The 15,914-nt window shown below is 37.3% G+C and overlaps 1 protein-coding gene across 2 annotated transcripts in view; it reads left to right on the plus strand.

Annotated features, from left to right (window-relative positions):
* The window catches only part of LOC109075625 (reticulon-4 receptor-like), an 85,440-nt gene that overhangs the window by 58,337 nt on the left and 11,189 nt on the right, over positions 1–15,914 (plus strand). The window contains exon 1 of one of the 2 annotated variants that reach the window (XM_042723120.1): positions 780–926. The exons of the other annotated variant lie outside the window; for it this stretch is intronic. Within the exon in view, the coding sequence (XP_042579054.1) occupies positions 902–926 (25 nt within the window). The 5' untranslated portion in view covers positions 780–901. Of the gene's footprint in view, positions 1–779; positions 927–15,914 lie in introns of those variants that run through there. 2 annotated transcript variants of the gene reach the window in all.

A 15,914-nucleotide genomic window follows, 5' to 3' on the forward strand; every position in this document is an offset into this window, starting at 1 on the left:
CTGTAAAGTATGTATTGTTATTGTGCAAATAACAAACCGAAACAGCTAAATTATTCACACATAATACCAAAACCGTTAATATTTTGTTTGGCCTTGATAACAGCTTGCATTCTTGCTGACACTACTTTTATGTACTTCACAGTCTCTGTTGTTATTGACTGTAATTGGGCATCTGAATGAAAAAATAATAATAATAAAGTGCTTTACCTATTTTTTTTCACTATATATATATATATATATATATATATATATATATATATAGGCTATCTATGATAAACACAGTTATTAGTTTCCTTATCTACCTGATATCTACCTCGATTGGTACGAATCCAGATGTTTCCATATTCGCAACATATCTGGATGCTAAAATATTATTTATTATGCAATAGGCTTTGTACTTTGGCTATATCAGTACAGTGAGGCGGTGGTCACGCTGAACGCAACAGATAGTACAATGGAGCAGTGCAACTTTTTATGTTTCTTTAACTGTATTTTATTGTGATAATGAACAGGCTGCAATGTCGTGTGAGGCACCGGCGTGATATGGCCATACCAACACTGGTTATACAGATAGAAGCAAAACATCATGAGTTCCTGTCAAAATTTCTTTCATTTCCGGTTTTCGTTTTTGTTCTTTGAACCAGTTCAGAGCCCTGCTGTGGTGTCATTCATGTCTGTTGCACAAATAGTTTGCCCAAGTTTAAAGGTTGAGGGCTCAAAGTCTTGCCTTAGCAAACACCCTAATGATTCCAGCAAGCAGACAAATGCATTTGAAATATCACCCAATAAGGCTCTAATCGTAACAATTCAACCTTGGGCACCGCAACTGCGGCACAATAGAGCAGAAAAGCACGGCCTGGACTTAATGCACCCTGCAGGCTGTGCAGAAAACTGAGAAGAGATGAAAAGAGTTTGCTTTTTTTCAGGTCAGTTTGCCTCCAGGGTGTTTATGCCTGGTAAAGTGAAATAGATCAGTGAGGGCTGAGCTAGAAGCTACGGATGATAACAGTGTTTGGCTTATCTGTGCATCGGTGTCAGCATTGCAACATCCTCACAACACAACAATGGGATCACTATCTCAACTATTAACGTAGATCTCTATGACTAGCTGTGCTTCAGAACTGTCGTCTTGTTTGCTAGTTGTGCACATTTGTTTCAGAAAAGTCTTTTTTGAGCAGTCTTGCATCTTGTTCTAACTGGGTGTGATGCTGTAAAGTGACAAGTGATAAATCTCTTGCATGCTGATGTAGTTTGGCTCTAATCAGACAAGTTTTATAGGTCACTTGGTTTCTATTTTTGTTGCGCTGTGCTGAAGAGCCCCACCCACTGTGAAATGTTATTGGTTCAAAATCAAGCAGTTTTATTTTAAACATCACATTTGTTCTGACTGGCTTTGATTTTGTTGGTTCACTGCAGCATTTCACTTTCAGGAAGTACAGAAAAATACTTGCAAGGTCGGAAAACATTGTTAGAACGGCAGAATCTAATTTATATATTCATTGTTTTTTTTTGTTTTTTTTGGATTTGCCTTTGAATATTTGAATAGACTTGAACAAACCTGAATCTGAAACCTGTTATTTTTCCAGCTTAGTAAAACCCGATGTAAAAGGATGAAAATGGCTTTTTTGTTAAATTTTGATTGATTGATTTTATATCAGTTTTCTCTGAATCAGATCATTTTTGAGGCAAACCCATCTGTCATAAGACATGGTAAATTCTGAGAAATAAGATATCAGTCAAAACTCTGTTTCTGTATTCCATAAAAATGCTGTGTGCTTTTTTTTTTTTTTTTTTTTTTTAAATGTGAATTCCTTGGTTACATGGTTCCAAAAAGGAGTTTTCACAGCGTTGGCAAGGAAGAACCCTTTTGGGTCCTCCAAAGTACCTTTGAGTAAACAGTTCTAAAAATATATTTTTTTTCTCAGTTTGAAGAACATTATAATAATCTAAAGAACATTTTAACTCTATAAAGAACCTTTTATCCAATGGAAATGTTCCATGGATGGTAAAGGTTTTTCATGGAACCACAGATGCCAATCAAAAATCTTTATTATTAAGAAATTTGAGATAATAGTTAGCCTCCCACTGAACAGTTTTAACAAGATGGAGATGTTGATCTTTTAAAACCACTGGGTAAAGAACAGAAGAACAGGAAAATCTTGTTTTTTGATACATTTGAAGGGCCTTCTGGTTAGAAAAATCTCAAATGAGTTCTCTTTTACAGTAGTTGTTTCTCCCATGGCAGTCAGCTTAAATGGAGAACAAGTGGAGACTTTTGCTTAAATCTTTTTAGATTTGTTTTCCCTCTGAAGAAGTCTAATGTGTCTCCTTTTAGAGAAGATCTCAGAATGTCTCAGACATGACAAATTCTAAGATGTTTTAATATCAAATCAAGCATTTCTCACCAGTTTCTTCCAAAATCAAGGAATCTTGGCTATATAGACATACATTTCTTAGCACTTAACTGACTGTTTTGTGTCTATTTGTATTCCTCCCAAGGCCTTTTAGAAGAAACATCTGAGATGATGTTGAAACTTAAAACATAACTGTGAAATGGAACCCTAACCAGAATCTACAGTAATTCCCTTTATGATAATTAGGAGTCTCCGGGTTGATTTATAGGAAAGCTGACACCATGTCTAGGTGTTGCTGGAGGCCGTGTTTCATGCTTTTCTGGCATTGCTCATGTTTCCTCTCATCATAATTATGTGTACAAATTGGAAGGAGGACGCTTAATCTAGATTTTAGGCAAAAATGAGTATTTCATACCAGATGTGTTGATGGAGAACAAGGCTTTTAACACATGCTCCGCTCAAGGGCATCTGAGTCAGCTGTGTGCCGTGTGTGCAGTTCTGCTCTGGATCATATTTCAGTATGAGCAATGCCATTTCATGTTTTTCATTTGAATTTGTTCATACCTTAAGACAAGAACAGAGCTGTTTGTTTGGGTGATCCAACATTTATTTTAAACCCCTTTTGGAAACAGACTTTCTCATATGTACAAAGTCAACCGTCAGAAAGTCCACGGATTGAACTTTTTCCACCCGACTTGTTTCCAGTGAGGCTTATCAATGTAGGTAAATGTCGTGGTGTGTCTCTGTAATATAACTGAGATTTGAGACCTTTTCTTCTGGTCCAAACAAACATATTGATGTGTAAAACCTCAAAGGAAAACTGGTTAAAAATTACTGTGAACAGAACCATTTCTGGAGAGGGAAAATGCAAGGGAAGCATATGGACTGAAGGTTGTTTTTGAGTGTGGGCTTGTTTATATTTGGACCAGGGTTATTAATGGATTCTTTTAAGGATGAATCAACCACCTACAATTTGGATTCTAATGTAGAGGACATTTAAAAGACAACAGAAAACAGCATTGGTAACACAACCTGAGATGACGTTGTTTAGACCAGGCTTTTTGCTGGTTTTAGAAGGGTTTTGGCACTTTTTTTTTTTTTTTTTTTTTTTTTTTTTTTTGTGTGTGTGGTCAACCACCTAAAGTTTGGATTCTCATTTAAAAGGCAACAGGAAACAGCAGTAGTAACACATTTAACCAAGCTTAGATGGTTAACGCTGGTTTGACCAGGCCATTGTCTGGTTTTAGAAGGGTTTTCGGCACCATTAACACATTTAACCTTTGTAATGTGCAATATTTTTTAATAATTTGCATGAAATTATGTAAGGATAAATTAGTATTTAACAGAGTTGGGGTACTTGGACTCGGACTCGGACTGCAATTGTGAAAGAACTTGGACTTGGATGGACTCGGGTGGACTCGGGCTTGGATATTTTGGACACAGAAATTAATGTCTCTGAATTAAATAAATCTAGTGTTTTCATTTTTTTCAAGTGGAAATGGATTAAACCAATCTAAGATTAAACCACTTTTCTGGCCAATCCTAGGCAACCTGGTGTTTAGCTGGTTTAGCCAATCAAACAAAAAATGTGCCAAAAACTCATTAAATCACCCAACTGCCTGGTCTGACCAGCTTTTCTTAAGCTGGTCTAAACTATTTTTTGTTTGTTCAATATATTTATACAGCAAGGATGCAAATGAAGTAAATAGTGCTAGAAGTTTTTTTTTTTTTTTTATGACATATTAAGTAAAAAAAAAAAAAGTAAGTACAAGTTACACAAATCATCTGTGACTATTATGGTTGCATGCTGCTAGTAAACAACAGTAAAAGCATGGCATAAAAAATGGCATATATATATGTTTTGTTTCAAGTGTATGCTGCTGGAAAACTAAAAAAAAAAAAAAAAAAAAAAAAACGCTAAGTGCCATCTTTATGCACTTCACGAAGAGCTTTAATTTTCCTAATAGGCACACTCCAGTATTTTTTTTATCACAGATGACTTGACCACCATGGCTGCTACTCAAATGACTTTTTACCAAACCTGTAGAAAGACTAGCATCATCACAGTTCTCTCTTTGTTTGTTTGTTTTATTTAAACACTGAAATAGTACTTAATGACTTCTGACATCACCATTGATTAATATTGGTGTTCCACGCCCATGCAGTCTTCACTGTAATTTAGTTTAGTCATATAGTGCCAACATGAACTTGGCTCTGCATGCTGACCTGAATGCTCTCTAGACACACACACACACACACACACACACACATACACTCCATCCCTCCGTCTCTCTACACACCCTACCTTTGTCTCATTACTGAGATCACACTTCATTACACCAACACACTCTTACTCAGTGCGTCTCATTAGAGTGTTTTAGGGCAGGGGCCAACATTACTCAGCTGTTCGTAGATGACACACATTTGCTGCAGGTTTGCTTCATCAGCACACTGCATTATAGAGAACCTCTGCAGAGATGAACACAGCTCTCTCCAACATCAATGCAATACAGTGTATGTGAATAGATACTAGATTTTTGAATGGTGCATGACTTGTATTTATTTATTTTTTTTAACAAAATTAATACTTTTGTTCAGCAAGGATGCAATATATTGTTGTAATATTCAACAAAGAATCCTGAAAAAATTTAATATGGTTCACACAAAAAACATGTTTTCAACATTAATAATAATAATAATAATAATAATGTTTGAATGATTTTTGTAGGATCATGTGACACTGAAGGCTAGAGTAATGATGCTGAAAATGTTGCTTTGTCACAGGAATCATTACACTTTAAAATATTACATTTGAAATCAGTTAGTTCAAATTCTAATAATATTTACAATATTACTGTATTTTTACTGTTTTATTATTATTATTATTATTATTATTATTAAATAAATGTTCCTAAGCATAAGAGAAGTCATTCAAAAACAATAAAAATCTTACCAACCCCAAACTTTTGAAAAGTAGTGTATTTTTTTCTCCTTATTTTCAGCTTTAAAACTTTTAATCGACTAAATATTGGTCTGTGTGAGTGCATGGAGTGTTATAATAGCAGCCTGTCCATTAAGGGGCTGTAGAGGGAGATGTTTGTATACTAACAAGTGTAATCAGTGTAGTCATCTAAATCTACTCAAACGTCTGTTACTGGTGTAGGCTATAATTGGAAATCTGGCCAGTGTCTCTAACAAGATTTATAAAAAGCCTTTGTCTGGAAAGATCATAAAGAAATCATGGAAATCATTGGTTAAGTGTGGGTGCCCTGTACTAACAGCTCAGAAATGTGGGGACACGTTTGTGCTGAATCCACAATGTCTGTAATGTGGTTTATGTTTACTAACTAAATCAAGACAATAGATTTTCGATACCCTTGTCGCATAGGCCACCAAGTGAGCATATGCAGTAATTGTGTCTGCTCCTTTACAACTTTGTGTCCTAACTTTATACATGCTCAAACCATTAACATTACGGCTTTATCTGCTCGCTGCATCAATATGGAGCATTGCCAGAAGCGTTAAAACCTCTTAAAGAAGGATAAAGACATGAGAAGTCACTTTTATATTCTCTTGCAAAGTATTTTAAAAACCAAGAAAGTGTACTGGGTAATGCTGGCTATAATAAAATGGCATATGAAAGAGAAACATGAAATACTTAACTCCTGAATTCATGATGTAGGGTGATTTGAGGAAACCATTTAGTTGCAAATTTTCTGATAAAAAAATGTGATTCAAAATGCTATTAAATTAGTCCATGTTTGCTGTAATTTTTTAAAGAGCGGAGTTAGACATGTTGTCATCATATATCAATATTGCAATAAGAAGAAGAAGAAGAAGAAGAAGAAGAAGAAGAGGAGGAAGAAATAAAATTATAAATAAAATTAAAATTAAAAAATATTGATTAATATCTAGTTAAGTTCACTTAGCCGGACCAAACCTGTTTAGCTTGTCTTAGAGGTGTTTTGGCAACATTTCGGCTGGTCAGATTGGAAGATCTGTCTTAAACTTCCTATTCATAATAAATGTTACAAGAGAAAGAACAAAATGCGCTTTTGAGTCGGTCTCTTATGCTGTATCTACTTTGTTTGGTAACCAATTAATCAGCACAGACACACATACTTGAACTTGTTCCGCTCAGTCATCTGTGCTCTCATTTCACAGATATCTGTGCATTCACGCACTTCCACAGACAGGACGATACTGTAGCATCCGGCCAATAACTCAGCAGCGATGATGGAAAGCCTCCTGGATTGTATGTAGCTGAATCATTAGCTCCCACTTTCCCTCAGTCTGGGGTAATGCATTTTTACCCCCTTAGGCTGGCAACCTGGAAACGCAAAATTGAATTTTATTGCTAATAAAAGCTCTGGGAAAAAGGGGGAAGACAGTAAGTCAATGCTAGAGAAAAAAGAACATCATTTTAATGGCGTTGTGATGGCTTGTTTGCCATATAATTAAGGGAAGATCTCTCAGAGAGCCTTCCATCAGATTGAATACACAAAGGAAGGGCTTTGGGCGAAGACAGGTGGCATTTTTGGGACTTTGAAGGGTGCTGTGGAAAGGGGACGCTACTTGTAGGCTGGTTCCAGGATCTAATTTGGCTGTTTACGATATTACCCTGAGGTAACTTTTTATTTTAAAAATATGTTGCTTTTATGCACCCTGGATCTGTTAAATTTTTAATACTATACATTCATTATTTATATATTTACAAAATTTTGTGCAGCTTTGTTTATTCTACGCACTGTGCGAAAAGGCTTTATTCATTAGAGGCATTATTATTTGTTCAAATGTTTGGGGTCACAACGATTTTTTAATGTTTTTGAAAGAAGTCTCTTAAGTTCACCAAAGCTGCATTTCATTAAAAAAGCAATAGAAACAGTAATATTGTCAAATATTTTTTTACAATTTAAAATAACTTATTTTTTTTTTTTTTGAATATATTTTTAAAATGTAATTTTAAAAGTTGAATATTCAGCATTATTACTCCAGTCTTCAGTGTCACGTGATCCTTCAGAAATTATTAAAATATTCTGATTTGCTGCTCAGTAAGTATTTCTTATCAATGTTGAAAACAGTTGAGCAGCTCAATAATTTTATTCTTTCCCTTTTTTATATAAATCTCAGCATTCTTTGATGAATAAAAAGTTCAAAATAATAGCATTTACTTGAAGTACAAATCTTCTGTAACATTTTAAATGTCTTTACTGACATTTTTAATAAATCAAATGCATCGTTTCTGAATTAATATATATATATATATATGTATATATATATATATATTATATATATATATATATATATATATATATATATATGTCCTGTGACTAAAGATGATACCATTTTCAGAATACAAAACTACTTACTGTTTATTTAATGTGCAGCAATATTATACTGCCTACTGTTTTTTTCTAAATTGTATGTAAAGCTTAATGTATTATGCAGTGACATGTCTGTGTACTATATAGTTATCATCACATGATTTTTCTACTTGCAAATAAAAAACAGATTTTTAGCCCATGTAATGTTGTAGTTACAGCATCTACCAGCAGGGGCGTGTTGTTGACGCTAACAAGGCTTGAGCCCTACTGCAGTTAAAAATAATAGATGGTAATACTTACAGATCATTTGTTACACTAAAAGTGGAAGGTCAGGTTGTGCGCATTGCATTGTGGGATACAGTATACTGCACACTATAGCAAATGTAGAAGGTCACGTGGACAATACATGCATACTGGGCACAGTATATATGTGCAATACACTGCAGAACAAGCATAAAAATTGTATGGCGGCAGGCTAAAAATAGAGCGTGAAAACAATGCATATTCATCATTACATTTGCAGCCCTCCAAACAAAGAATTTAAAATAATAAAGTACTTTTAATCTTGAATGAAAAAAACTCTTAATGCTGGCAAATACTGTATGGAGTTCAAGGCAGCTACAAATACTCAGAGTGTGTCAACACGAGGGAGCGAAATGTTAAACTGATGAGACAGTTCCTGACAAGTCAATGTCTGACTATGAAATATTTAGTAGTTGTGTGCAACCGCAGGTCTTAAGCCATCCAAACTCTCATTTTGAGAGACACAAAATGAACACACTCTTCTGCTGTTTAATAATGATGAACATACGCAATGAATGTGCTTTAATACACGCTTAATTCTTAATTCTGCTGGATATGTGATGAATGTTCTCTACTTTACTGTACACTTCTGACTTCTCTGGATATTTCATGTCAGTAGCTAATAGTAGTTGAGTAGTTTAAAGGGGTCATATGATGCGATTTCAAATTTTCCTTTCTCTTTGGAGTGTTACAAGCTCTTGATGAATAAAGAAGATCTGTAAAGTTGCAAAGACTAAAGTCTCAAATCCAAAGAGATATTCTTTATAAAAGTTGAGACTTGTCCTCGTCCCCCTGAAACGGCTCGTTCTAACACGCCCCCCACATATCTACGTCAGTATGTGGGAAGATTTGCATGATGCCACCCAGATGTTCACCCAAAGAAAGAAGGCATACCTTTTATTTTCGTTGTAGTATTGTTGTTGCCACCGCCGCCATTTCGTATAGACGCTGTGTGTTTCACTGTGAAAGTGAAAATACTTTGTTTGGCCTTCCAAAAGAGGATGATATCCGCTTCGTCATGCCTGGGGCTGATCCATGTTGGTCGCTGAGGAAATACATCAACTTTGCACTGTGGATCGCCGAATGGGCTTTCACCGTGGACGAAGCGGAGTCCAGCTCAGGGTCGTCACATGGGGTTGCCGCAAGCACAATGTACACTCCTTCGTAGAATCTGCCTCAAGCCGGCTGCCTCTGCTCACTCAAGCCGGCCACAGCTCTCTCTAGGCCTCCGGCCTCTGCTCACTCAAGTGTGTGACGCTGTTTCGTTGAGAAAGCAAAACTACTTTGTTTTTGCCTTCCAAAAGTAGATACGACTAAAAATCATGTTTATATCACGTTTACAATGGGTTTTATGTTTATGTCTCATCGCTCCAGCCGGACAAGGCATCACAATATGTTAAGCGGTGTAACATTTCCGTCACACGCTCGAGGTATTTGGCCAATCACAACACGCTGGATAGCTGGCCAATCACAGCACACCTTGCTTTTCAGAGCGATAAGCCTTGTGAAAATTGACGGTTCAGAAGGCGGGGCATAGAGGAGAAACAATAATGTACAGTATGTGAAAAAAATATGTTTTTTTTTGTTTGTTTGTTTTTTTACCTTAAACCGCATAAACACATTTCATTACACCAAATACACAAAATAACGTTCTTTTTAACAGCATCATATGACCCCTTTAAAGGCGTATTCCTTCTGTAATCACATTAATACAATGAAAGCTGTTATGATCATTGAATGCATTTGTACATATCGATAAATGGTTTCCGAAAGGATGTCAATGCAAACCACTGCATTTGAGACCAGATTTTCTCCCACTGTCATTTTCTATCAGCTAGTATGTGTCATTCTGGATTCCCAGTGTTTATCTTTTATTTCTAGCTGAAATACAGGCTGAGCTGTGACACTTGACGTGTCATTCTGAGCAAAGTCATGCAAAAGTCATGCACCCCACCTCCTCCTACAGAGAGCAGAGAAACTGGGTCTCCGCTGGCAGAATATGGATTACCCACTCACATGAGTTACATAATATATGCACCATTTTAAAAACTGACAGAATGATAAACTGCCTGCATGCCTTTAAGAAAAGCCTTTGTTGTCTGTGTATTTTAGTGCAACTGTGATGCAAGCTATTTTTAAAATGCCTGTGAAATGTAGAACTGCTTCGGTCACACGTTTACACGGCGTGGTTGATTTTGAGCATGTAGAACAAGGGCCAAATCCATTGTTTTATCCCAAGGACACAAAGTAAACTGTCAGGTTTTAAAGGATTGCAACCAGACACAAAAGAAAAATATTTCAGAAGTGTTTTCCAGTGTATCTCCAGAATTTATGCTTTTCACTAAACTTTAGAAAAGCAAGCTTGTATTGCACATCTTTTCGATGTTGTGTCTGTGAAGAATCTGAGCCATATCGTCTGACCTACAGCTGACCACAGAGCGAGACAGTGAGACGCTCCCGTTCAAAACACTTAATCACAGGAGCGCAATATTGACAGTTGACAGCTCCACGGTGCCATTCAGCTATTTTTATCCAGAGTTCATCGAAATTTGAGAAGTCGTTGAGACTTGTGTTGATCTAACTGCTACAGGTGGATACAGTGAGTGAAATTGTATCACTGCCGTCATTAATGGTCTAGTACATGATGAAAAGAAGTTTAAAAAGCTAATGATGTGAAATATGTTTTATATAGTTTATGTGTGACCCAGCACTGTTTGTTTGCTGCATCCAGTGAAAGAGTATGTAATGGCTTGAACAGTTTTAATGGGGTTTGATGTACTGTGTAGACATAATCTAACATTTTCATTGAAATCTCCTCGTAAAGCTGTAAATGGAACAATAGTTCAGAAGTAGTCATGATAGTGATATCACATTAAATTAAATGTTTGTACCATTTTATATGCATAATGTGACATGTTGACAAGTGAAATGCAGGTTTATTCTTCACAATTCCTACTTTTTATATCTTGCAATATTTTTATCTCACAATTTTTTTTTTTTTTATCTCACAAAATCTCATGTGAGTTTATATCTCATATTTCTGGTATATATATATATATATATATATATCTATATATATATATTATATATATATATATTGCATAATTGTGAGTTAAAATCTTACAATTCAGACTTTTAGTTTCTGTCTTGCATTTCTGACTTTTTTTTTTCCTCAGAATTCCATTTATATCTCTCAATTCGGACTTTTTTCCTCAGAATTCAGATTTTTCAAATTCAGAATAACTTACAATCGCTAAATATCACAATTAGCAACTCTAAATTGTGATATATAATCCGGCATTTTATATATATATATATATATATATATATATATATATCTATATATATATATATATATATATATATATATATCTATATATATATATATATATATATATATATATATATATATAATTATATAGGATATTCAAAGAGGAATAAAAATGTCATCAGGAATTGATTGGAGTGTGAAAAATATATCTGTATGGCAGGTGGTTAGAAGGGAGGGAACGCAAAACCATTAGCCAATCAGAACAGAGGTAATTTACATAATGAGGCTTAGAAGGTACCATGGGCATGTTTAATTCCAGGAGTAAAAATGCTTACAAAAAAGACAAAACAAAACACAAAAAAATGCCTGTTTTTGCTGCAAGAAACCTTGCCTCATTAAAAATTGAATTTAGGAGATAAAATGCTACAGGAGTGTAGAAAAGGGCCTGTTTAATAGGTTTTAGTGGTCTCTAGGTAGAAGCTACACCACAGGGCCTTTTACTATATGAACTGTGGGTTATGATCTTACATAATAAATGTACTAACAAGCAATACTCTGCGATTACATCAACGTGAGAGATGTGGACAGGAATTATTGCTGACTACAGAATACAATGTACATATATATTTATTAAAATGAACCTAGAAAACAAATGCTTTATTTTAATTTCTCTGTCCTGTCCTCCAGTTGCAGCTCAAGTCACTTTTCAGCCGTTTATTTGGATGAAAGTGTTGTTTGTGTACTCAAGATAATGGCCAGTTGATGACCCTCTTTAGATGACAGCCCATCTTCAGTTATATGTAATCATGATTAAATGCTCAGAGAAACGGGCTGCCTTCAAGGAGTGACGACTTCTGTCGCACTGAAAGACATTTCTATTGTAATGAACGGCATGCAAATACAGTTCCAGCACGAACATATGCATGTTTATATATTGGGTGAGAAAAGCCTGAATAAATGACAGCGCTTTGTTGGCCAAGCCAATTTTCATTTGCTTCCAACGTGCAACTATTTAAACTTGTAGATGTTTTTACTCTAGACTGCATTTCGAATCACTTTGCCACCCCAAACTGAATTAGCATGTTTATCCACCAGTCCAGGATCTCATTACGTTAGGCACCTAAAAGAAACCACTGTCAGTCTCGCTTAAGTTGGGGGATTTCCAGCGCATGTCTTGACTCACAGAAAATAAATTGTTTACATTATGATGAAAGCTGCGCGTCTGGCATGCCGCTGAATGTATTTTTCATGGGAACGCAGGCATAGAGGAGTGTTTTTATTTTGACAGATCTGTCCACAGGGTTAGCTATCTGAAACTAAATGTGCCTTTGTAGTGAAGTAAATATGCTGGATCCGAGGTATCTGAAAGGTATGGCTCACCACCCTGCTGTGGTTTATGTACTAATATAGTGTGATTTTTGAAATGAATAAATTTGATTTGAATCCTAAAACCAAAACTCCTCATATGCCACACAACCCACGTTTTGCTCTAGCATGAACACTTGAGCGGGTCCAGACAGAATCTGCTACTGATCTGAGCAGAAATATGTTCTGTATAATGTATTTAGACATGATAAAATGAGTTTAAAAAGAGTTAAGAGTGCTATATTACTGATATCTGAATTTTATTTATTCTAAAATTATATATTAATAATAATAATTATATATATATATATATATATATATATATATATATATATATATATATATATATATCAGGTAAACTTATAAATAAATAAATACATAAATAAATGAAAGCAGAAAAAAGTAAATGTAAAAAAGTTAAAGTAATAAATTAGTAAAACAATAAATAAATAAATAAATAGAAAGAGAGAAAACAAAAACTAAAAAATACTAAGCACGACAAAAAAGTGAATAAATTTTTTTTATAATTACTGTAATCGTGTAGAAATAATACTAAAATAACACTGTGCTAGTGTTATATGACAGTTAACAAAACATTAAAAATATATCGTCTTTTTTTATAAATTAATATGAATAAAATAAAAATATTAATATTAATATTAATCAATATTAAATATATGAATAAAATATAAATATTAGTTAAACCAATTAAATAAATCAAATAAATGAAAGGAGAAAAAAAACTGTAAATGTTGCCTCTATGTTGCAACTAACTGAAGTAAAATAAGTTAAAGTAATAAATTACTAAAACAAACAAATAAACTTTCAGGACTATGGACTTATCTGTGTGTGTTTTTGCCCCTGTGACCCACTTTCTATCTACCTTTGATTGTTGATTTGATCCCAGGTGTGTCTCCTTAGTTCCCTCATATCCTGAGTTTAAAAGTCCCACTCTGTTGAGTTCATGTTTGTTGGGTCTACTCGTTGTCTACGTGTCTTCCAAGCTCCTTGCGTGGATTATTTTCCTGTGATTCCTGGATTAAAGACATGTTAATGTTTCCTCGTTTCCCTAGTGCTCCTTATTACAGCGTAGTGTGACACAAGACCCGACCTAAAACAGTAACTTCTGTGTTTTCCAATCCTTTTGTTTTCTCATTTTTCTCCCAGTTTTTTTTTTTTCTTTCTGTTGTGTCCCATGGATGCCCTCCTTCACCCGGAATACCTCCTCCTGCTGGAGCAGGGGGGGAATTCGCTCGGGGCCCACACTAGACTGTTCTGGGTACTGGCAAGCCTCACCAACTACCCGGACGATGCGCTCTGTGCATTCTACGACACCAGTTTGAACATTGCGTACAGAGCGCCGTCATCCGAGGATGGTCCATGAGCGAATTTCGCCACATTTGTGAAGTGGGCACTGGTGAGAAATGGATCTCCGTTCCCTGCCAGTTCCCAGAAGCTTATCGCCAGTGCCACTCCTGACCCAGAGCCCAGCCCACAATCTCCCCACGGTATAGAGCATAAGCCCGAGCCCACTGATGACAGAGAGCCATTTTCCACCGCAATCCGCGAGCCAGAGCAGAGCCAAGTGACTGAGCAAAGGATCCCAGAAGTTGAGCCCAACCCATCAGACCAGGTGCGAGAGCCGGCTACAGAGCCCACCATGAGGGAGAAAGCCGCAGACAGTGTGAGCACGGAGAAGAGCTCTGCCCCCTGCATCGTGGCTGAGGATGAGCTGAGGATGAGCTGAGTATGGAGCGGTGTTGGTGCCAAAACCAGAAGGGGGATCTAATAGACTGAACTGGAGATCGAACTGCCCCCTCTCCTCTCTTCGTCGTCTCCGCTGGTCCCATCCAGCCCTCCTTCGTCCTTGGTTCCCTTGTCCAGCCCTGAGGGGGCTTCTGGTCCTCCAGTGCCCGCTCCTCAAAAATGACCACCCCCACACCCACTCCTGCCTCCTCCACTGCTGTCGTCTGGCAGCCCCACGGGACTGCCATCCTCCAGCGTCGCCGGGGTTGGAGTATCCCTCACCTCCCCCTCCAGCCTCCGAGGCCGGGACTCTGCCTCGGCCCGTAGACCCTGCGGCTCCACTTTGGGTCCTAGCTCCCTCACTTCCACCGTTACCCGTCGCTCAATCAGCTCCACCGTCAGGCTTCCTTGTCCCTCCGGCTCCGACTTGGTCAGGTCGATGCCTTGGTCTGGCTTTGACCCACCATCGCCTCTAGACTCCTCTAGTCTGGCTGCACCTCGTCGCTCCATTCCACCGGCTTCATTGGGCTCCTTCCTCCCACCAGCTCCACCTTGGTCCTCAGTTGCTCTGGCTACGCCGCGGATCCCCCACCTCCCAGATCCTCAGGAAACCCTCTGGCTTGTTGGCACTCCATCTCCAGCTCGGGCTCTTCCTCCATGGCTCCTCCATCCGTTGACTCCACCATAGGTCGACATCATGGCTGTGGCCTGGGTCCAGCTGCTCCAAGCTCTTCTTGTCTCCTCCCTGGCTCCTCCCTCCATCGTCTCCTCCCTGGCTCCTCTCTCCTTCGTCGCCCTCCTGGTCTCTGTCAGCCGGCCTCCTCCCTCCATTGACTCCACCATAGGTCGTCATCATGGCTGTGGCCTGGGTCCAGCTGCTCCAAGCTCCTCCTGTCTCCTCCCTGGCTCCTCGCTCCATCATCTCCTCCCTAGCTCCTACCTCCTTCGTCGCCCTTCTGGTCTCTCCACCTCCGGAACCTCCTCCTAATTTCCTACCCACGCCTCCCTCTGTTGTTATTACGGTGCGAGGATGCACCTTTCGGGAGGGAGAGTTATGTCAGGACTATGGACTTATCTGTGTGTGTTTTTGCCCCTGTGACCCAGTTTCTATCTCCCATTGATTTTGTGGATTTGATCCCAGGTGTGTCTCCATAGCTCCCTCGTTATCCTGAGTTTAAAAGCCCCAGTCTATTGAGTTCATTTTTGTCGGGTCTACTCGTTGTCTACATGAGTCTTCCAAGCTCCTTGTGTGGATTATTCTCCTATGATTCCTGGGTTAAAGACTCCAAATGTTTCCCTCGTGCTCCTTACTACAGCGTAGTGTGACACAAACAATAAATAAATAGTACACACAAAAACTGAAAAATGACTATATTATGTAAACGACAAAAAATTAATATGAAAACTGAAAAAAAAAAGGAATTAAAAATATGAATTAATAGTATAGAAATAATACTAAAATAGCACTGTGCTGGTGTTGTATAAAAGGTAACAAAACATAAAAAAATGTATAGCCTTTTCTTATAGAAAAAAAAGTTACCAAAAATATTG

This window comes from Cyprinus carpio, chromosome B5, assembly GCF_018340385.1.
Source record: "Cyprinus carpio isolate SPL01 chromosome B5, ASM1834038v1, whole genome shotgun sequence".
NCBI classification, from domain to species: Eukaryota; Metazoa; Chordata; class Actinopteri; order Cypriniformes; family Cyprinidae; genus Cyprinus; species Cyprinus carpio.